The 21,689-nt window shown below is 50.7% G+C and overlaps 1 protein-coding gene across 4 annotated transcripts in view; it reads left to right on the top strand.

The window, feature by feature from the left end:
* Window positions 1-10,917: 10,917 nt before the first annotated feature.
* The window catches only part of SLC43A3 (solute carrier family 43 member 3), a 30,609-nt gene continuing 19,837 nt past the window's right edge, over window positions 10,918-21,689 (top strand). Inside the window, exons 1-3 of one of the 4 annotated variants that reach the window (XM_036258171.1) lie at window positions 10,918-10,940; window positions 14,165-14,512; window positions 14,877-15,006. In XM_036258171.1, the coding sequence (XP_036114064.1) occupies window positions 14,329-14,512; window positions 14,877-15,006 (314 nt within the window). In that variant the 5' untranslated portion in view covers window positions 10,918-10,940; window positions 14,165-14,328. Of the gene's footprint in view, window positions 10,941-13,393; window positions 13,552-13,716; window positions 13,841-14,164; window positions 14,513-14,876; window positions 15,007-21,689 lie in introns of those variants that run through there. The other 3 variants (XM_036258170.1, XM_036258169.1, XM_036258168.1) reach the window with 3 other exon arrangements.

The following is a 21,689-nucleotide window of genomic DNA, read 5'->3' as shown; positions in this document are numbered from 1 at the left end:
TTGTTCAGATAGAGTGGGAGGGAGAGAGAGGGGGAGAGAGAGAGAGAGAAACATCGACGTGAAAGGGACACATCGAGTGGCTGCCACCTGCACGACCAACCAGGGCCAGGGACAAACTGCAACCGAGGCACGTGCCCTTAGCAGGAGCCGAACCCGGGTCTCTCTGGGCCACAGGCCGACGCTCCAACCACTGAGCCAAACTGGCCAGGGCTATATTTTCTTTTCTTAACATTCTTCTCTACACAATCCATTGTCATGGGATGGTTTGCTAATGAAAATAATATATAACAATAGCTTTAATAATACAAAAGATGATACTTGGCATAGTTTAGTCAATACAGTTCATTAAATTTTCCTATAATTTACCATTCTCTGTGTTTTTTTGTTTTGTTTTTTACATACCTGTTACTATCATAAGAGGGCACTATTCACATCAACCACAGCTGAATATAAAAAGACCGATCAGCATCCAGATTAAGTTCTCATGGTACAGATACTTTTTTTTTTTTTGCAGTAGCTGATGATTTTATAGTGCATGATTTTACATTTACCCAGTAATTATAATTTATGAAGTATTGTTTTACCTCCAATACTGCTGCTTTCAACACAGTAGCTGCTTTTAACAGAGTAGCTGCTTTCTATACAGTAGCTGCTCTCTACACATGTGTGACTGGTCCGCATAAGTACATTATGGCGCCAACCCTGTCACAGACGTCATATTTGTATGGAGTGTATGTGATGGGATTGACACGATGATGTCATCACTCCGGGTCCTCGTATGTGGGCGTATCTGCATGTGGGTGGACCTGCCTGGAGACAGATGGAGGAGCGGTGTCTCGGTTCCTAAGACCATTGGAAATATGTGTTTTCTGATGGTCTTAGGCGACCCCTGTGAAAGGGTCATTTGACCCCCAAAAGGGTTTGTGACCCACAGGTTGAGAACCGCTGCTTTTTATGCTATTTACCTTTTAACAGATTTTTGAGCACACAAGGCACAGTGTTGTATGGTGGATCTCTAGATCTTTTATAACAGAAGTGCTTTATTATTGGCTCCTGATGGTGAAATGGACATGATTTTTAACTTCCACTTTATATGTTAAGAAACTGAGGCCCATAGAGGTTAAGACGTTTGCTCGAGTCACACCGTGGGCAAGTCACAGATCCCAATTCCAGTCTGACGCTGACTAACCATAGTCCTTCGTCTCAGCACTGGCGTCCTCCCTGGGTCTTTTGGATGATGAGGGTCCTTAACAGGCCCCTCTTCCACACCCTCCAAAGTGGCCTATGAATTTCTTGCCTCTCTGGGGCGTGGGGAAAAGAGGCACTCATTCATTTCGGGCGGAGGTCTTAACTGGTACAAGCCCTTTCAAGACAACTTGACAACAGCTGTTAAATTTAAAATGCACATGCGCACTGATGCCAAACTCCACCCCTTAGGAAATTACCCTGCAGTTATTCTTGTGCACAAAGACAGGTGTGGACTGAGAGTCCATGCAGCCTTGCTTGGAGGAGCATGTGGTGCAGTACACACAATCTAAAGGTCATCAGCAGGGGACTGGTTGCTCACATTTTAGTACAGCCATACACAGTCATCAGAAAGAATGAGGAAGGTCTATGGGTCCTTATATGAAACAGTCTCAAAGACCTGAAGTTAACTAAGCAAGACACAGAACAATGGAATAGTATGTTACCATTTGTGTCAAAACCCTGTGGAATGTATATAATCACACACAGGTGTACAGATGACGATTGGACTCTCTGTGAAAGGACATCAACAACATGAGCACTGCCCAGAATTCTGTGTGGGAAGGACTCTGGTTGAGGCGGTGGGAAGGGCTGGTTTTGCCACAGTGTTTGTCCAGCCAGCAGCCAGCAGCAGAGATTTCCCACCTCCATGCCCACAACAGCCACCCCAGGCTCTGCCCAGATCCTGGGAGACTTATTTTTTACTCTGTAACCTTTTGTACTGTTTTTTTTTTTTTTTTTTTTTTTTAAACCTATGCATGTATTACCTCTTTAATAATTTAAAGTTTAAAATTAAAAAAAGAGGAATGTCCTGCCTGAGGCAAGACCCACCTATGGAGCAGGGACTATTTAGGCTGCAGGTGGACTCAGATGAAAGAGTTGAGATGTCAGGGTCTGAAGGCCTCTCCCACAGCATGTGCGGGACCCAGGGAGCCTCTCTCATGGTCTCTTTTCAACATCTGGGGTCATTGTTCTGAACCCCTTTGGGGCAAAGCCCCCCAAACACCCTGGCAGCTGTGGTTCCCTCTTCATGATCATTTCAACTCTGGTCTTGTAGCCTGACCTGGGTTCTTCCCAGCTCGGAGCCCTGCCAGTCCGCAGTCACAGGGAACCCCCAGGCCTTCCAGATCCTGTGTGGCCCCAATCTTTCAGCATGCCCAGGTCTAGACCAGACCATGCACAGAGCTCAGTGGGGATCAATTCCCTCCAGAGGCCCTTTCTGGATCAATCGGCCAGCCCCGCTTCTCGGACCGCCTTTGTCTGTGTTCCTCCAATCCCGTCTCTTGCTTTGTACTTCTCTGTTTCCAGATTTGATACGGCATAAGATGGCTTAAAGCCTGACCCTGTGTGAGGGGACCCTATGTGATGATCCCTGACTCTGAGGTGCACAAGTTGCAGGATGAGGCAGGTCAGCTCGACTAGCCCAGCAGCCCAGGGGATGGGGGCAGTGTGAGCTGGAGGGAGACTGGGATTGAGGCAATAGCGTGGGAGGCATCCTTCCTGCCTCAGGCCAGGCGCTCTGGCGGCCCTGGATGCCCTGAAGGGAGGTTCTGTGGCTAACTTGTGAGGTTGCGCAAGTAAGCAGGGGGAGACTGCGGGAAGTGAACTTAGCCTCGTCTGCTCTTCCAGAAGCTGCAGGACACCAGCTGCAAAATCGAGTCTGGGCATCACCACCCCACCCCTGCCCCTCTCACTTACTCAGGTGCTGGGCCTGAGCCCAATCACTGAATCTGAGCCCAGATACCTATCAGGTGAGGGCTGATGAACAGCTGATAGCATCTGTGCGGTTACCTCTGGGAGGCATCTGCTGCTTCTCTCTGGGGGACTCTGAAACCCAACCCTTCCCCAAGGACTCTGCCTGTGTCCCTGCTGCCTGGTGGGGCAAGTGCTCAGGGAGGGCCTGGGAAAGTGCTTTAGAGAACAGTGTAGGGAGCAGTGCGTGATTATCCTCTCTTCCTCTGCCAGGAAGCAGCGTCCCATGGCCCAAACTCAGCTAGGGAGGGGGAAACAGGCTAGAAAGGGGAGATAGATGGAGCCTTGAGTGGACATCAGTGCTGCTGTCTTCTCCACAGGTACGCCGTGTTCTGAATGGGAGGAAAGGGAGTTGTGCTCATGTTGAGCTGTGCAGAAACTTGGGCCGTTTCCATCCAGGAGCCTGTGACCTTCAAGAGCTTTCCGCGGGGAAGATGCCCCTCCTCTTGGAGAGTGAGCAACTCCAGTGCCTCAAAGACTCAGGCTCTCCGATGGGGGCAGCTGCACTGGCCCTGTTCACACAGGAGAGGGCAGCTGGGTGGTGTTTGGAATGTGGGAAACTATTAGAAGACAAACAAGTTCTATTTCCTAGCAGTTCCCGGAGAAATGGTCCATGCAAACAGAAAACCACGAAGCTACTTGGCATCTTAAAACCAAGAGTGAGTCAACTTCAGAGAGTGTTCACATACCTGTGATGCGCTTACCGAGAAGGAACTTTGTCTAAGTCCCTGGTTCAAGGCGACGTTTTGACCAGGACTTTGCTTTTTCAAATCCCAGAGAAGTAGGATTAAAGTGGGATGTTCTCTCTCCTTGAAAATGTTGATTTTAGGAGGAATTCAGAAATAGTTGGCTACACAGATGGGGAGCACGTTCAGGAAGAAACGAGGCACAGGGCAGAGTTTTCCCCAGGGTGGTCCTTGAACTGTATCAGAATCATCAAGTATGTCTCAGAGTGGAGCCCAGGGAGCTGCGTCTCAGTTTAAGTGACAGTACATCATGTATGCAGTAAAGGGCACACACCTGAAGTGTGTACAGGCCACTGAGTGTTCACATGTGAACAGAACTGTATAACTACCACTCGGATCAGGATGTAGACCACTTCCACGTGTCCTGGAGGCTCCACCCTACCTCTTCGACAGAGGCAATGAACCCACCTCTCCCCTCTGGCGGTCATCAGCCACTATTCTTATTTTTATCACGACCAGCTCATTTAGTCTGTTCTTGAACTTCACACAAATAGACTTGCACATGATATATATTCTCCTTTGTGTCTTGTGAGAAACAGAGTGAAGAAATAAAATGGAGTCACCCTAGTCAGGCTGCTCAATTGCTAAAATCAAGTAGGTTGAGTCATAAGGAAACGATTCTATTGTTATTTATTTTTTAATTCTATTCTTGGTCTAACTAGCTTGGGAATTTAAACTTTTTTATTTTTATTTTTTTCTTTATTGATATGAGAGAGAGAGAGGAAGGGAGAGGGAGAGAGAGAGAGAAACATCCATGAGAGAGAACATCGATTGGCTGCCTCCTGCATGCCCCCCACTGGGGATCAGGCCCACAACATGGGCAAGTGCCCTGACTAGGAATCGAACGAGCGACTTCCTGGTGCATGGGTTGACTCTCAACCACTGAGCCACTTGGTTGAGCAGGAACTTAAACTTTTGAACTTTCCAGTCCTGAGTTGATGCTCCAGACTGCCTGCCTTCCATTATCCAGACTACCGGTCGTCTAGAGGAAACATCTTGGACCAATCCAGAGGCTAAGACTGCAGGACCAATTATTCTCAAGAATGTCCTTTTTACTCTAAAAATGCTCAGCTTTTCTGTCTTCCCCAGAACACTCTGGGTGTTCTGGTTTGTAACTCTAAGATCCTTGAATTGGTCTTTTATCATTTCTTTCTATCTAAAGCCTCCTCACTCTTTCTGAGTATGTTCGGTGCTTGTTTTTCCTGCTCCGCGTCATGTCTGTGAAGTTAACTATGTTGTGTGCTCCACTGGCTTATTCTGTTCACTGTGGAGCAGTTTCCCCACTGTCTGAATATAGGATACTTGGCTTATCCATGTTCTCACCGGAGGCATTTGAGCTCTTGCTAGTTTTTGGCTATTATGAATAAAGCTACTGTGAGTATGTTTGTGCATGTGTCTTGGTTAATGTATGCACTCATTTCTCTCTGGGAAATGTCTAGGGTGAAATCACCCGATCACAGAGTGGGTGTGGTTGTAGTCATGTGCCAACTTGGTGAGGCCGAATTCCCCTTCTTGTGTGTTTCTGATTAGGGTTGGCCATGTGGGAGATGCTTGAGGGATTCGAGGGCAGAAGGGGAGCGAGCAGCTATTTGGTGGCTCAGACATGTTGCGACTGAGCTGCTGACCCACCTTATTGGCAGGAAGCAGCAGCTGGGTCCTTCTTTGGCTTCTCCTCCTGCTGAGCCAGGTGTGTACTTGTTCAGCTTCATGGTTAAAAATCCTGGCTTCTGCGAAACACTGAATCATCAATGACAGAGGGAAAAAAAGAATTTCAGGGGTTCAGTTTATCCTTGTGGGGTTCCAGCTAGGGCTTTTGGGGTGCAGCCTGTTCCCTGTGTTCCATCTACCTTCTGCTCGAACTGCCCGGCCTGTGTGATTCCAGCTCCCACGCGAGATGCAAGGACGACAGCCTTGCACAGTCGCTTCACTAGCTCCCACAGTGAGTGAGGCTGATCCCTGTGGAAACCCATGTGCATAGTGCCTCCGCTTCCCCGGTTCAACCTGGCTGATACTGTAGGTGTTTGTTTAACTCAGTTAGGAACTGCCAAACCCATCCCCAAAGTGGCTGTTCCTCCTTCCTGCCTCCAGTTGTTCTGCATCCTTGCCAGACGTACTCATTTACACCCTCTAAAATCTTACCCACGGGGGGCTGGGTAGCGGTATTTTTTAAAATATTTTTTCTTCTTTACCGATTTTAGAGAGAGAGGAAGGGAGAGGGAGAGAGTGATGGAAATATTGATGAGAGAGAACATCGATTGGCTGCCTCCTGCATGACCCCCCACTGGAGACTGGTCCCACAACCTGGGCATCTGCCCTGACCGGGAATCGAACTGGCAACCTCTTGGTGCATGGGTCGATGCTCAGCCACTGAGCCACACTGGCCGGGCTGTAGCAGTATTTTTTTTTTTTTTTTTTTTACCCTCACCTGAGGACATTTTTCCATTTTTTGTTCAGATAGAGCGGGAGGGAGAGAGAGGAAGAGAGAGAGAGAGAAACATCGATGTGAAGGGACACATCGAGTGGCTGCCACCCGCACGACCAACCAGGGCCGGGGACAAACTGCAACCGAGGTACATGCCCTTAGCGGGAACCGAACCCGGGTCTCTCTGTACCGCAGGCCGACACTCCAACCGCTGAGCCAAACCGGCCAGGGCTGTAGCAGTATTTTTAAACAAGTTCTCCTTTGGATTTTTGTGAAGGATCCAGGATGAGGAACTGGTTCGGGGAAAGACCTTGGCACTTGGAGGAGCCAGTTGGACTTGGAATGATCTCTTCACCACCTCCTGGCTGCACAGGCTCGGTTGACTTTCCATCTTCGTGGGCTTTAGTTTTTTCATCTATGAAATGAATTATTAATGATCACTAACAAGTATCGAGTGCTTACCAGCTGCCAGACACTGTTCTAAGAACTGGATGTGTATTAACTCATTGAATTCTCTCGACAAATGATGAGGTGGGGGAGGCGGGTGCTACTGTTATCTCCAGTTTAGGGACGGGGACACTGACTTAGAGGGATTCACACCCAGGCCATCTGGCTTCCTGGTTTTCTCCATCTGCCGCTCCTGCCTCGCAAGGCAGGGTGAGGACGGCGGGGGAGCAGCGGAGCCGGGCAGTGCCGCCAGCGCAGGTTGACTCTTCGGCGGGTCTCAATGGAAAGTGCCTTTCAGTCTTATCAAATATGCAGATATTAATTTAAACAAACAAGCAAACAAAAATCCAGCCACGATCATGATAGATGCAGCCTGAAAGACAGGATCTTCATAGGATCCAGAAAAATCCAGCATTATGCAGAGAAGACACCTGTATGGCCCCCTGCCTTGGATATTTTTGCCCGTTGGCAGGTAGGAGGCTCTAGACGGACGTGTCGGGCTTCACTTAAGTGTCAATCCATCAACTCCCTTCACTCTGACTTTGTACTAAACAAAGAACCTTCTGGTATTGATTTTCTTTCCCAAAAGTCTATCCTTCCCGAAAGAGATTGTGCTGACCAGTCAACCTCAGGATTTCTGTCTGCTGGGTGGTTTCATTTCTCAGTGTAAATTAATAAATTACATTTAAGGTTTATCAATCAGTCTCTTGTGAGTTTGTTTAGTGTAGGTCATTTTCCTCACACCTAATCACAACAACTGAGTTCTCACAGGGAGGCTAGGGAGGAAGCACCATCAGGGTAGTGTAAGAGAGATGCCCAAAGAATGGTATGAAAAGGTATGCTATGAGGTTGAAGCCAAGATCCTTATGACTTTGGTTAAATTTAGCTTTAAATCCTAGCTCTAGAAATCACACCTCTCTATATATACCCTTCAGAGACCTAGTCTTTGCCCCCAATAATCAGCAAACTCTGAGGCCGCAGAAGACAGTAGCCCGAACCTGACTAATGGTCCCACAGTCAGGACCTCTGGCAGGTTAAAGATAACATTTTAACCTAAGTTATATTTCAGCTCCTGAGCCCTAAGGTGGAACAACCCCTTGGCTACTTTCCACTGAAACTAGACAGAGGGACCAGACCTTAGAACTGTCCTCAGGACCTGAAGAAAGGATTCATCACCTTTACCTCACCTCTGACCAATTGCTCCCAGCATGACCCCGAGTCCTGAACCCATGGTGTCTGGTGATGGTGCCCTATGGAATCTGTAACCTACATGCCTTTGTGGGAGTTTGGGCCTTTCAGCATTAGCTTCCCGTTCTCCTGGGTGGCAGCATTCACAACAAAACCGCAATATTCTCCACTGTAATTGTTGGTGTTGGCTCTGTTAGCGCCGGTGGATGAACTCTTTCTGCTCCATAACAAGACTGAAGAAGACAGAGAGAGGATCTCTGTGTGGGAAAGGGGGTGAGGTCAAGCAAAGCTTTCCTGGAGGAGAATGACATTGGCGCAGGAAGAGGGACCCCATTGCATAAAAGTGTGGTTAAGACACAGACCTGGGTTGAAAGTCTATCTCTTCCCACTTACCAGCTGCGTGACTTGGCCAAGTTACTTTCTCTCTCTAGGCCTCCCACTCCTCACTGTAAAGTGGGCATAATGATAGTAGCCATTTTATGGGGTGGCAGTAAGGAGGAAATGATTCTCTCAGCACAGTGCCTGACTTACAAGCTACATTCAGGAACCGGTGGTCATCACTGTTGCCATTATGAATACCCAAAATGTTGTTTTCATTGAGGAGAATTCTAGGAGAAGGGGACACATCCGAGGCAGTGTTGTTTCAAAGGGAGTGAGCCCCGAGTCTGTGTTTGCTTTAAGACTCAGGGGGCCGAGAGCTCTTTGCAGTGGAGAGCTGGTTCCTCGCGCGTGGTCACAGCCCGTCCTGTGGTTTTGCAGCCCACGAGGTGAGCTGCCCGAGCAATCTATAAGAACCCATCGGCTTCGAGAACTTCCGTGGTTTCTGAGTCCCGGTCAGGCCATTTCAGCTTCCAAGCAGAGACTCCCAGGGCAGACTCATCATCTAGTCCTTTTCTGTCCTCCTCTGAATAGGGAGGGGGAGAAGGCTGCACCCCACAGCAGACCCCTGCTCCCCTTCAGTCTCTGCATGGAGTCCCAGCATCACAACCAGCCCCAAAGGGTAAGATGCTCAAGATGCGCTAGGGCGTTCCAGACCCATGTCTGCTTCTCTGTCTGGTGTCCTGTCTACAGATCGTATGGAGCCTTCTCCAGTGTCACCATGAACTTGATCTGGCCAATGCAGGGAGAAGGTAAAGAGGGACAGGAACACATGCTAGAGAAGTGCTGGGGTTATAGTCGTATGTGTGCTCTGCTGGCAAGTGAGAGATTCCCTTTCTCTCCAATTTCCCCCCCTTCTAGCTAGTCCCTGACAGCCGCCGCCCCCTCCCCGGCCTTCTGCACCATAGAAACTGTTCCAGGCCTGTCTTGCTTCCCTTTGCCCATGCCCATGGCGAAAGGGGAGTGTTCCACTGGCCCCAGCTGTTTCCTGTTCTTTTCATCTTGGGGCTGCTAATAAACACTGTTGTGTTCACTCAGGAATCCTGTCTCCTCCCCCTGGATCCATTTCCTCTTTTCATGAGAGTGCATGTGGGTGGGGTGGGTGGTTAGAAAAGTCTGGCTGGGAGACACCGCTTCATGGCTAAATGAGAGGCAATGTTCCGCTTTTGTTTTAACCAATGACACCTCTGAAAGGGACACCCACCCCCCTTCCTATTACTTATAATTGCTGCTCATATGAACCTAATTCAGAGGTCAGGCTCTGTCTAGCGCCTGGGGAGGGGAGCTCAGGGAGGCTGTGGGGTACTGGTTAAGAACATCTGGGTTTGTATCACAGCTCCGCCTCTGAGGACCTCTGTGATCTTGGGGGAGTTGCTTAATCTCTCTGGGCCTCTATTGGCCCAGATAATGGATGCTAATAACAACACTTGTCTCCACAAGATTGCCGTGAGGGTTAGTGAGGGAATCGGTGCCTGGGAAGTGGTCAGCACTCAGTGAATGTTAGGTCCCACTGACAGGTGTTAAATACCTCTCAGGGGTGGGGCATGCCTGGGTGCTGACAGCATTTCTCAGCCTGGTCCTTAGCTTTGGAGGTTCAGAAGCTGCAGTGCACCCAGGTTGCTCGGTCCTAGCAAAGTCTGTGCAAGAAGTCACGTTATCCATTAACAATGTTTTGGTGAACATGGCTTTAGAGCTGGGTGGAGGGCAGTGAGCAGCAGGAGGCTCTATGGCCTCATTTCTATCACAGGAACTGGCCCAGAAGCTCCCTGTGGCTGGTCTGGGAGCCCTGTGCTCCTGCACACACGGAGAAGGGAGGCAGACCCGACTCCAACATCCCCTAGGGCTGAGGTGGGTGGCTTGAATGGCTGGACAACCTCCTCCCCCCAGTAGCTTTTGGGCATTCTTTCAGATTCACCCTGGGATAGAGAAAAGTCTTCCCGAGCAAGGAGGCCTCATCTTCATTCAGGACTATGTAGAGGCTTCCCAGCCCCCATTAGAACTGCTCAGCACAGCAGGAGAACCCTGAACGGCCCAGCTGTCAGACTTCCCCCTCCTTGCTGTCCTCTCGAGCTCTTGAAGAGACTTCCTTCCCACAGCTCACAGTACAGACAAACAGGCCCCTGCTTTGGGCACACCTACGCAAGTGGGGAGGTCACCCTGGTTACACTGATGTTTGCTTGGGTGCTGCTTAGAGCGCAGGTCCCTGGGGTGTGCCTTCTGATACAGATGGCTGAGCTCACGTGTTCTGCAGCGATATTTTCCCTTTTTTTTTCTTTTTTAGGTTAGGAGCCCTTGGCAATCCTCCTCGAATATGACTTAATGATGTCCTTTGTTTTTTAGTAATTAAATACTTGTTGTTAACAACAAAAGCTGCATTTATTAATTAGCCAGTGTATTAATTGGGTGATTTTCTTTAATCCATACAACAACCCAATTACAATTTTACAGATGAGGAGACTGGAGCTCAGAGAGATCTGTAAAGCCAGTAACTGGCCCAAAATCTGGGCTCCCCCCACTCCCCAGTTGAAATGAAAACTATTTGCATTTACCTTTTGTCTTCCAAAACAAACTCTTAAAACCTTATTGAAGACCAAAGTTGGAAAACCCAGATATTTTGATGTGCATGAGCCCAGACGTGGCAAGGACAAAAATTTTGTGTTTTGTTTCATTTGTCAGTCTGCGTGGCATATCTGAAATCCAAGTCCTTCGTGAAAATGGGAACCACAGAAGTCAACAGCAGAACGGAGATGGTGTGAAAGGAGGTACTGTCCGGGTGAGAGACGCTGTCTGAACAGGGCACTGGCCAAGGAAGGATGGGAGAGAGATTAAGGGGTAGAATCAGTAGATGTGATTAATTGACATGGGCTGCCGTCCAAACACCTTCACTTAGGTGGTCACTCCAGCCTCAAGTGTAGTCATTCCCCTCACCGTGTCTGCTCTAGCTGGTTCCTAAATGTTCTTGCTCTGTCCAGGCTCCATGCCTCTGAATGCTGTGTTGGCTTCTGCCTGGACCACCATTCCATCACTCCAGAAATCTTGGGCTTCTTTGTCTGCCTCCCAAGCTACGAATGAACTCCTTGAAGAAAGGTGCTGAATCTCTTCTCTTGGAATCCCAGCCTCTGGCACAAAGCCTCAGGCACCACGAATGTTTGTTGAGCAGATCAATACATTAAAAAAGGATGCAGGGTGAAGAGGAAGAAAGGAAGTAAAGAGAGTATGAATGAAGACATCGGGCACACCGTCAGACCTTATTATAATCACTCCTCTCTCTGATGTTACATATTAATCCTCATTGGAGTGAGGCATGAGAGTGATCCGAATAGCAGGTGCCTCTGCTAGCTACCGGAACGCGAACCAAATGAAATGGGAACGGTTTAGTATATTCTAACATTCAGCCCCAAAAGTTTCCATGAGGCTGTCATCTGCGCCTTCTGCAGACATTGATGTAGGTGCAGGCTAGGGGCACCGAGAGCGAAGAGAGAGGTAGGAAGACAAGGGGGACAGAGCCCTGACAACCTGTCCTGAGTCCTGAGCTCCAGTCCTGGATGCATGGATAGCCGGTGAGATGGGCCTTTCTGCCAGCTCCTGCCAATTTACATTTGAAAATCTCTCTCTGTTTGCTTTGACTTTTTCTGTTCCTTCCTTGCTGTTTCCACACTCACTGATCCCCCAGGCCCTCAGGAGACCAAAATGTAAGCCAGAGCAGGAGATAGGGCTTGAATTAATTTCAGTGTCTCTGTGTCTTGCAGTAAAATAGAAAATCTTGCCTCTTAAGTCCTATTTGTCCTAGCCTGCTGTATTTTCTTATGTCCCTCCCCCATAAGTTAATTCTGAAAGAAGACTAATGTCTAAATATTCTATGTGAAGTCTGGTAGTGTCAGCACATAGGTTGGGGGTCAGGCAGATATTATCACTTTTGTAGCGTGACCTTGGGCAAGTTCCTTGAAAGCCCCTCCAAAGCTGGCTCCATCTACCTTCCTGGAAACTGGATAACCTAGTACCATCTGCAGCCTGGCTGCTGCCTACCATACCTGCAGCAACAAACTCACCTCATATTTCTTTTGTGACAATTACTGTAATTAAAGCACTAGAGTTCTCAGCTCACAGGTGGGGCAGGCTAAGAGCTCGCTGTGGTGTGTAACTGTGAGTACCTTCGGCACGGGGCCAGAGCCGCCCCTACCCCATGTGGTCAGTGGCGTGGGTGGTTGCCCCTACCCCATGCAGTCAGTGGCGTGGGTGGTTGCATTCTCTTTATCCTTTGTGTTTTGGTAGCAATCTGGGATGTTCTCCCTGGTTCTGGCCTTCCACTATCCTAATCTCTTATTTCTTTCTCATTAAAAAGAAGGGTGGGCTTGGAATAGCTGGAGTCCCTGGGATCCCAGAGGCAGGGATCCAGGAGGCCAGGCGTGAGGATCTACCAGCTGCACTGAATATGCAAGAAGCTCTCCCCCAATTCAGCTTTTGAGGAAGAAACGGCCACACAGGCCAAGGAAGCTGGCAGCTCACTTGCTCTGGGCCAGAATGATAGCAACACAGCTGGGTTGACTGGCTATCTCATGCTGATCACAGGCTCCAATGGGCAATTATACATGTCTTTGATTAATAAAAAATGGGGCAATAATGAATACTTAATCAACGCAGTCTGGCGGGGAGGCCTTTTCAGAACCTAGGCTGGGGGTGAGGCAGGGAATAATAAAAATGGTCCTAGGAGGCAAAGAGGCAAGGGCACCCCAGGGGTGGTTCTGGAAAGCAGTCCAGTCCCTGTCCTCGGGTCTCTGACAGATCCTGCGCTGTGCTTGAGATTTGCTGGCCACCCGGGAGCATGAGATTAGGAGAGAGAGTTGAGCTGGTGGGCAAATGGGGGGAAATGTGTTTTGTGCCCACCCACAGGGTCAAAGAAAAACACAAGGAACAGGGTGTGTGTGTGTGTGTGTGTGTGTGTGTGTGTGTGCGCGCTGTGAGTGTGTGGTCCGTTTGGTTCCATGGGTCTGTCTGTACCTGCGACGGTATTAAAACTAACTTGTCTGGGAAGGAAGGAGGGGTCAGGGAGCTGGGAGGCTGAAAGAGCGTCGAGAGAGGAAAAGGGCAGTTGCTGGGGTTAGAGGTAGAGACAGTAGAGAAAAATCCGAAGGCACCATCAAATGTGCCACAAACTGCACGTCTGGAGGAGAAGGAAGTGATGATGGAGAGTGGGAGGTGCTGGACTTCCCGGGACGCCGCCCCCGCTGTGCCGGTCCTTCCGGGCTCCGGGGCAACCGCACAGCAGGGAGGGGCACAGCCACAAAGTGGCGCGAATCCGAACAACCGGAGAGCCCGGAGGAGGCCGGTAGGGCGCGCGCACCGGGGAAGGCTTTAGCAGCTGTGGCCACCGGGGTAGGGACAGGACGGGACGGGGTGGAGTGGGGAGGCGATGGACCGTGAGGCCGCTGAGCCTTGGGGTGCTTCTGCATGTGGGCGGGACCTGCGCCGAGGGATGCGGGTGGGGGTGAGGGCTGGGCCTCCGGGCGCCGTTTTTCCCGGCAGATGGTGATGAGAGGAGGGACCGCGGGAGGGGACACGGGAGTCCTAGCTGAGGGTCAGGGAGGAAGGATCCTGTTGGAGTTGGGATATTTTGGGCGTTGGACTGGCTCACCTTGTGACCAACCCATGTGATGTTGGACAGGTTGGCAAAATACCCTGGTTTTCTTCCTTGTTAGTAAAGGAAACACCAAGTTTGCCAGAGTGTGGTGGGGATTCGCAAGCACAGGTGTAAAGTCTCCGCAGCCCCGTGACTGAGTGCGGAGCTGCTGTCATTTCTGCGGACCGTGTCCAGAATTTGGGCGCAGTCCCCACTTCCTACCTGCTGCCAGCTATGGTAGCATGTGAGGTTTAGCAGCTGTTTGCAACAGCTGGCCTGAATCCCCAGCCCACAGAAAATGTTTCCTCCATCTCTGCTTCTCCCAGCAGCCCCCGCCCCTCACCAGGCAGCTTCTGCCTTCTTTTACAGGGTCAGAAGACACACCCAACACAAAGCCCAGAACAGCGGGGACTGGAAAGCTCTGTGAGCCGAAGGCCAGGCCGCCAGAGGAAGTTTCAAGTGCTCCAGCCCCAGGCCGTGCACCTCCTGTGGTCAGTGCCAGTGGGATCTGAGGATCAACTGTACCCCAGGCCATGCCAGGCCAGGGACTGCCCCTGCACGTAGCCACCCTGTTGACAGGGCTGTTGGAATGCCTAGGCTTCGCCGGCGTCCTCTTCGGCTGGGCGTCCCTGGTATTTGTCTTCAAAACAGAGCATTACTTTGAGGAGCTGTGTGAGCCGAATGCCGGGCTGCTGGGCAATGCCACGGGCCAAGATGGTAAGAGAGTGATGTCTTCTGTAGGCTGTTGAGTCTGGTTTCTAAGTGGTGGGAAGGGGTAGGAGGGACTCCACCTCCTGTCCACCCTGCAAGCTTTGCTGTGGAGAAAGGAAGGGACTGTTAGCCACCTTCCTCCGTGCCCTAACCTTAGTCTAAGGGCTGCCTGGGGAGGGAGTTACCAGCTTCCGAGGGGTAATTAGGGGTAGTCACATTTCAACTCATCTAAGGGAGAACTTTCCACCAGGTAAGTTGTTTGAGATGGCAGGGGAGCCAGGCTGCGTGCCTGCCCGGCAGGAAGACTTGGGTGGATGAGAGGTTGGCCCACCCACGCTGGGCTCCTGAGTTCTTCCTGTGTCTCCTCCAGATTGCAGAGCCCAAGATGAGAGGTTCTCCCTCATCTTCACCGTGGCATCCTTCATGAACAACTTCATGACCTTCCCCACTGGCTACATCTTTGATCGTTTCAAGACCACCGTGGCCCGCCTCATAGCCATGTAAGTCCCAAAGGCCCAGCCTGGCACAGGTGGGCAAGAGGAATTCCTCTGGCAGCAGCCTCACTTGGAGGGAAACCCAAGTCAGGTAGCTGGGCAGCCCTCCCAGGCCCTGCCCCAGCAGCTCTGTTAGAAACAGCCCAGGGTGAGTCTCATCTTCTCAAAACCCTGCTCCCTTTCCTCCCTTCCTGTTTCCGCTCCGTGGGACTGTGTGTCTTACAAGGCCTCACACCCAGGGGGCTCAGGCTTAATCATCCTCCTCCTCACCCTCCGTTATCCCTCGGAGACCTAGCTGTTTATGTCTCATGGGGATCTCCTGTGGCAGAACTTTGGGTCCCTCTGACTGGAAGGGAGGCAGTGGGGGTTTCCCATGCACATGAGTCAGGGAGGGTCATGGGCTTTATCCTGTTCACACAGGTTGCTGCAGCAACTGGTGTGTTCAGTGATAAGCAGTGGCCTGCTGAGGGCCAATAGGACCTGAAGCAAGTACCTCCAGGCAGGCATGTGAGAGATTAATTGTCAGGCAGAGGAACTGGAGGGCAGGCTGGGACAGGAAGTCACCAGAGAGTAAAATAAATCCCTTGTTCTTGAAGCACTTGGATGCATAATGACTTTATCTCAGTTTCTTGGTCTTCAGCTCCCCATCTCCTCCTCTTCCTTCCCCTTTCTCTTCTCCAGTGTTAGCATGTTAAGAAAATCTCCGTTTCCCTTTCTGTGTTTCTGCTTTACTTTCACACAGAACACTTCACTGCTGACACGTCTGGTCACCAGTCTGTGAGTTTTCCCACACTGAGCAGTTCTGCTGCAGGGGCTGAGTGTGCTACAGTGTAACTTAATTCTGACTCTTCTGCCTGGAGACAGCTCAGATCTCACAGGTTAAGGGCTCAGTCCCATGAAACTGCCCCCCATTTCAGATGTCTCAGGTGGTAGGTCCCCTGTGTGTGGGAGAGGAAAATTTCCCTTCTTTTCACTCTTGCTGGCTGGTCTAGTAATCACATTGACATGAAGCAGATTAGCAGGAGAAAATAACGGAATTTAATTACCTGTGGGCAGACAAGGGTTCCATAAGAATATGGGGCCCCAAATCAGGCAGTTGAGGCTTATCTGTCATCCTGAGCTAAGAAGAAAGGGGGTGGTGTGGGGTAGCAGTTTGGGACTTCAAAAGGGGAGGAAGGCAACTCGCTGGAGGTGGAAAAGCAAATGTTTGCTGGGCCATCTTTAACAATGGGACACAGAGGGGACTTTGATCAAACAGCTTGTTAGGTTCTCCCCTCTCACACGCTAGTTCAGATTAAAAGGTGGCTGTCTGTGATGACACCTTCCTTCCCGAGGCGGTCCTCTGAATCTTCTTAGGCAGTGAGGGGGACGTCAAAGGTTCTTTCTGAGTTTTTTGTTTCTTAAAAACAACCAGCTTAAAATAATCGGTGTCCCAAAGAGGCGTATTTTGGGGTGGCAAACTCTGCTCCCCTTCACCGGGTTACCTACAACTTCTGTCCAACTTGGCCACAGATCAGAGGATCCCATGAACTCCTCCCCTTTGGATTTGATTATCTGATAGAACAGTGAATTCCGGGACACAGTACTCATGCTTACTAGTTGATTAAAGGACATGATGAAGGCTACAGATAAACAGCCAGGTGAAGAGACACATATTAGCCATTCTCAGAGAGCATTCAGGTAAAGGAAAATGCAGCTTCTGTATGTAAAGCTGGGAGGGTCCCGAGCCTGAACCCCGTACTGTTGAGACCCACTGGAGGCTTCCTCAGGTCGGCATGATCAATCATTAACTCCATTCCTAGCCCCTCCCCCCTCTTCAGACAAGTGTGTGGGGGACAGGGCTGAAAATTCCAAGCTTCTGCTCATGGCTTAGTCTTTCTGATGAGCAGCCCCCATCTAGGAGCCCAGCCAGAGTTGCTTCATCAGAACAAAAGTTCCTCTAGTGTGCTCTTATGACTTAGAATTTACAAGGGTTTTAGGAGCCCTGTGTCAAGGGCTGGTGACAAAGACCAAAATATATTATAAAATCATAGCATCACAGTTCGCCCCCTGGTGTGGGAGCATGGACTTATAGCAAAGCAATCATAAGGTTCAAAAGATATGGCGCATTACTACTCCCATCCAGTCCATCATCATAGCGTATCAAATGTCTCTCAGGGCCCCTAGGCATGGTGTCAGCAGTTTATGTCTTCACCCTGTGTGGCAGCTGGTGTAATTGCGCTAAGAGACAATGTCATCTCTTGCCCGGGGCCTCTTTCAAGGTGTTAATATAACATTGGACTTCCCTCGCTACATAATGCACTTACTCATCCCCTTACCTTCCGTTACTGTTCCTCCTTCCCTCCATGTATACCCAGACATTTCCACTGTGCTGGTCTGGATTGCAGTACTGGTCTAGCAAGTTCCCTCCCTCATCTCAGTCCACTTCCAGCATCAGTTTCTCTCACCAGCTCTGTGCAGGGCCTTCCCCCCAGGGGATCTGCCTCATGGCCATCTTTGGTCTCTGTCTCTTCTGCTGGCAGCTCTTACTGGACTTTTGTGCCTCAAGGGTTACAAGAGGACAATGCCTAGGCCCAGCCCGTCTGTGCATTGCTGCAGCAACCCACGTTCACTCATTTTATGGATGCAGGTAGTCACCTTAAGCGAGCATGTAGGGACATAGGCTTGTTGAGTCTGTCATTCTCTGAACCTGGACAGGGCTCTTCGCATGGACATTTACATGCCCTACTGCATTCCTCAAATGCCATAGTGATTTCCACAGGGCTATCTCCCCGTATGGGCACCCCTTTAATAGGCCACGTTTGCACTGCCCTCTGTCTGACCCAATGGCCAGGTCATTATGGGTCAGGTTTTTACCAGTCAGTAAAAATCCCAGCACGGGCTATTTCCATCGTTCAGTTCTTCCATCTTTGCTGGGAAAACAGCCTGCAGCTCAGCCCCTGGGCTGATCTGCTCTTACCTTCTCAGATCAGAGTGGTGGCCTTCCAAACTGGGTGTTGTCCACGCCCCAGGGAACTGCCTTTCATAAGCCAGGCAGCTCCGTACTGGCCAGTTAAGGGTCCTTTGTCAGGCAGTGTCCAAGTGACAGGAGACTCCAGCAGCTCCCTACCCAGGTGTAGGGTCAGACCTGGGGGAAGAGAGGCTCCCGGCTTGGCAGTGCCTCCTCCTTGTGCTCCCCAGGCTGCGTGGTCCTGTATTAACCATTTCACTAGGGAAGTCTCCTGGCTCTGCCGCCCCGTTACAGCGTTTCTCCAACATCCTACTAGACGCTGTGGCTGTTTTCAGGTTTTAAGATCATTTCATGTTCTTCAGTCATCTGTGTAGCTTCAATTAAAGTCTGATGACAAGATAATAAATGCCTCTCAGATGGCAGTTCCCTAGTTCAAAGCCCACTAGTTGTCACTGGGAGGTGCCCACAGGCTTTGCCATCACCCCGGGCCCAGGCTCCACATGGGCTCAGAGGGCTTGTCCCCACCGGCACTCCCGCTTCTGTTTCACACGCTGGGGACTCAGGTGCTCTTCCTGGCGCCTGTGCGGCATGTCCGGGTCACTCGGCTGGAAGGGTGGATTTGCATGCCTCTGTCTGGCCATCCCAGGCAGGGGCACTGTTCCCCAGCCAGACAGCGTCCACCCCCCGAACACAATCAGGTAAAAGACATTACCACTTCACATCAATCCTGTTCAAACTTACCAATTCTCCTGCAAACGTTTTTGTTAGAGTAAGTTTTTATTGGTTTTAGAAAGAGAGGGAGAGAAGAGAAGAATCAGTGTGAAGGAGAAACGTCCGTCGGTTGCCTCCTGTACTATGCGTACCCTGACCAAGGATGGAATCACGACCTGGGCATGTGCCCGGACTAGGACTGGAACTGGAGACCCTTTGGTGCACAGGACGGTGCTCAGCCAACTGAGCCACGTCAGGCAGGGCTGGCCTACAGTCTTTTACCCTGACTCCATCAACCCTATGTGCTTGCTCACTGTAGCCTCCGTGAGGATGGTACCCCCAGGAATTGTGACCACACTAGGCAAGGGGCGTGTTCCCCAGGGTGACACATTAGCCACTCTCAGAAAACATCCACGTAAACGTAGCATACTTCTTCACATAAAATCTGATGAAAGACCGCAACTTCGCAACCCTATTAACTCTTACATTTTCGTGTTCTCTTGTAAAAATCGTCACCCTCATTAGGGCTTCACCAGTAGGTTTTGGTACCCTGGTGGGTGAGGCTGCTATTTCAGGAGTCCTGAAAACTTCTCCTTGCACCCTGATATTTATCCCCTCTTGTGCAGAAGGCTTCGGGTCCCCAGTGAGGGGTCAAGGGACTCTGGCCCTGTTTCCAGCTTTAACTTGATTATTCTGCCCCAGCAATGGCTGCTCAGATTTCTCACCGTCATCTCTGTGTCCAGCTTTAAACATTTTTCTAAACTGGAGTCAATAGACTGGACTTGTTTGGGGGCGCTTTAAGGCTGGGGGACCCGCAGGGAGTCCCCTTGGCCCACCCAGCTGCTGGTGGTTCATCCACACCTCTGGTGTAAGGCCCGTGGTGCTGGCAGGATGGGCAAGTGTTGGCATTGCATCCGGCCAGGGGGCTTCCTGGCCAGGACGAAGTCTGAGGTGGCTGGGGAATGGCACCGGGAAGCCCACTGGGCCCAGCCTGAAGCCCAGCCCTTTTGGAGCCACCCCCATGCGAGCAGGGCGGTGCCGGGAGAAGCGGGGTGGACGCCAGAGCGCCCCATTCCAGCGGGGCGGGCTCCGGCTGCTGGAGGAGGGCCAACATCGCGGCCTGTGTGCCCAGGGACGACTGCATGTTATTGGATTTGGTCGCAAAGGTCAGTGTGTTGGTGACATTCCTGGAGTCTGCTTTAAGGTTGTCACAGTAGCCGGTGTCTCCTTGGTCTTGTTCAGGGGCAAGGAGGAGAGGCCACGGCTGGGAGTTCTGAAGGTGGAAACAGGACTGCTTGCTGTGTTCTCCTGGCTCTCCTCTGCCTCCCCATCCTCTGTTAATGGACCTCATGTAGTTATGAACATCTGTGAGACCAAAGGGCCCCCTTAACCACAGCGTTCACCATGACCTGGGTAAGGGGCATAGTCAGCGGGTGACTGTCCTGGTCATCCTTAAAGTCACCCCCACGTGGTTTGCACACAAAGCGTAGCAGCTGCTTCCTCTGGGGTGCTCCACTTCGCATAGATGGGGGACAGGGACCCTGCAGTGGCTTTTATCCAGTGCACCAGACTGGCCACTCCCTCAGGAATAGGCCCTTGCATCTGGGTCACACACAGACATCTGTGGTTGTTCCCTAGGGAGCTGTGGGGCCTCCATCTACCCAAACGTGTGCTCCCCTCACCCCCGCAGCATTCAAAACCAAAGACACAGCCCCAGTTAATGACCCTCACAATCCATTTCAGTAGCGGTTCCTCGGGAAGCGGATGGTACTGATCCACAAGATCAAGCAGGACCTTCACACTAGGCCCCCTGGTTTCAGTAGTATCTTGGTTTTGCTCTCCTCCCGCACCGACTGCCTTCTCGGTGCCCAGAGGTCTCAGAGGTCCTTCTGTTGTCCCTGCGTACTTTTCCCTTGGCGGGGTAGCTTTGAGGCTATGGCTGCAGCTCAGCCTGACCCAGCTCTGAACTTGGTCTAGCCTCAAGGTCTGACCTAGCAGTCTCTTTTAATTTCATTTTAGCTACTACAAATAACAGCGACCAAGAGACTGTATTTCACCTTTTCCTTATTAGTTTGTATTCTCTTATGCATCCAGTGAACCAATTCCCCGAGAGTGGGTCCATCTTTAAATTCTGTTGGCAATTTTACCTTCAGTAACTGATTTTAATACAGCAGCAGCTCTGTACCCTGGGGGACCGTGTGGTCACCCAGGAATCAAAGGTTCTTCATCCCACACCCTTTCATCCTTTCTCTTCCCAAACCACATGCTTCCACGAGCCAGGGTCATTCTGGCAAATCCCACCTCACTGACAACAGCGGTACCGGAAAAGCCTGCAGTTTGCCTTTCTCCTTTCCCTTCACACAGAACACTTCCCCTGACGCTTCCGGTCACCGAATGTGTGGGGAGTTCTCTCACACGGCGCAGTTCTGTGACACCAGCTGGGTGTCCTACAATTTTTTTTTTTTTTTTATTTTTTATTTTTAATCCTCATCCGAGGACATTTTTCCATTTTTTGTACAGACAGAGTGGGAGGGAGAGAGAGGAAGAGAGAGAGAGGGAAACATCGATGTGAAAGGGACACATCGAGTGGCTGCCACCCGCACGACCAACCAGGGCCGGGGACAAACTGCAACCGAGGTACGTGCCCTTAGCGGGAACTGAACCCGGGTCTCTCCGGACCGCAGGCCGACGCTCTAACCGCTGAGCCAAACCGGCCAGGGCGGGTGTCCTACAATTTAACTCAATTCTGACATTCTCTTGCCCAGCTAGTGTGGCTCAGCGGTTGAGCAGAGACCCATGCACCAAGAGGTTGCTGGTTCGATTCCCGGTCAGGGCACATGCCCGGGTTGCAGCGAATTGATGTTGATGCTTCTCTCTCATTGATAATTTCTCTCTCTCTTACTCTCTCTCCCTCTCCCTCTCCCTTATTTTCTCTTTAAAAATGTCAATAAAAACATTAAAAAAAAATTCTGACAGTCTCTACCTGGAGGTAGCATCAGATCCCATGAGACTGCCCTCCACGTCAGAC

Source organism: Molossus molossus, unplaced genomic scaffold (assembly GCF_014108415.1).
Source record: "Molossus molossus isolate mMolMol1 unplaced genomic scaffold, mMolMol1.p scaffold_m16_p_13, whole genome shotgun sequence".
NCBI classification, from domain to species: Eukaryota; Metazoa; Chordata; class Mammalia; order Chiroptera; family Molossidae; genus Molossus; species Molossus molossus.
This window is presented reverse-complemented; position numbering and strand designations above follow the sequence as displayed.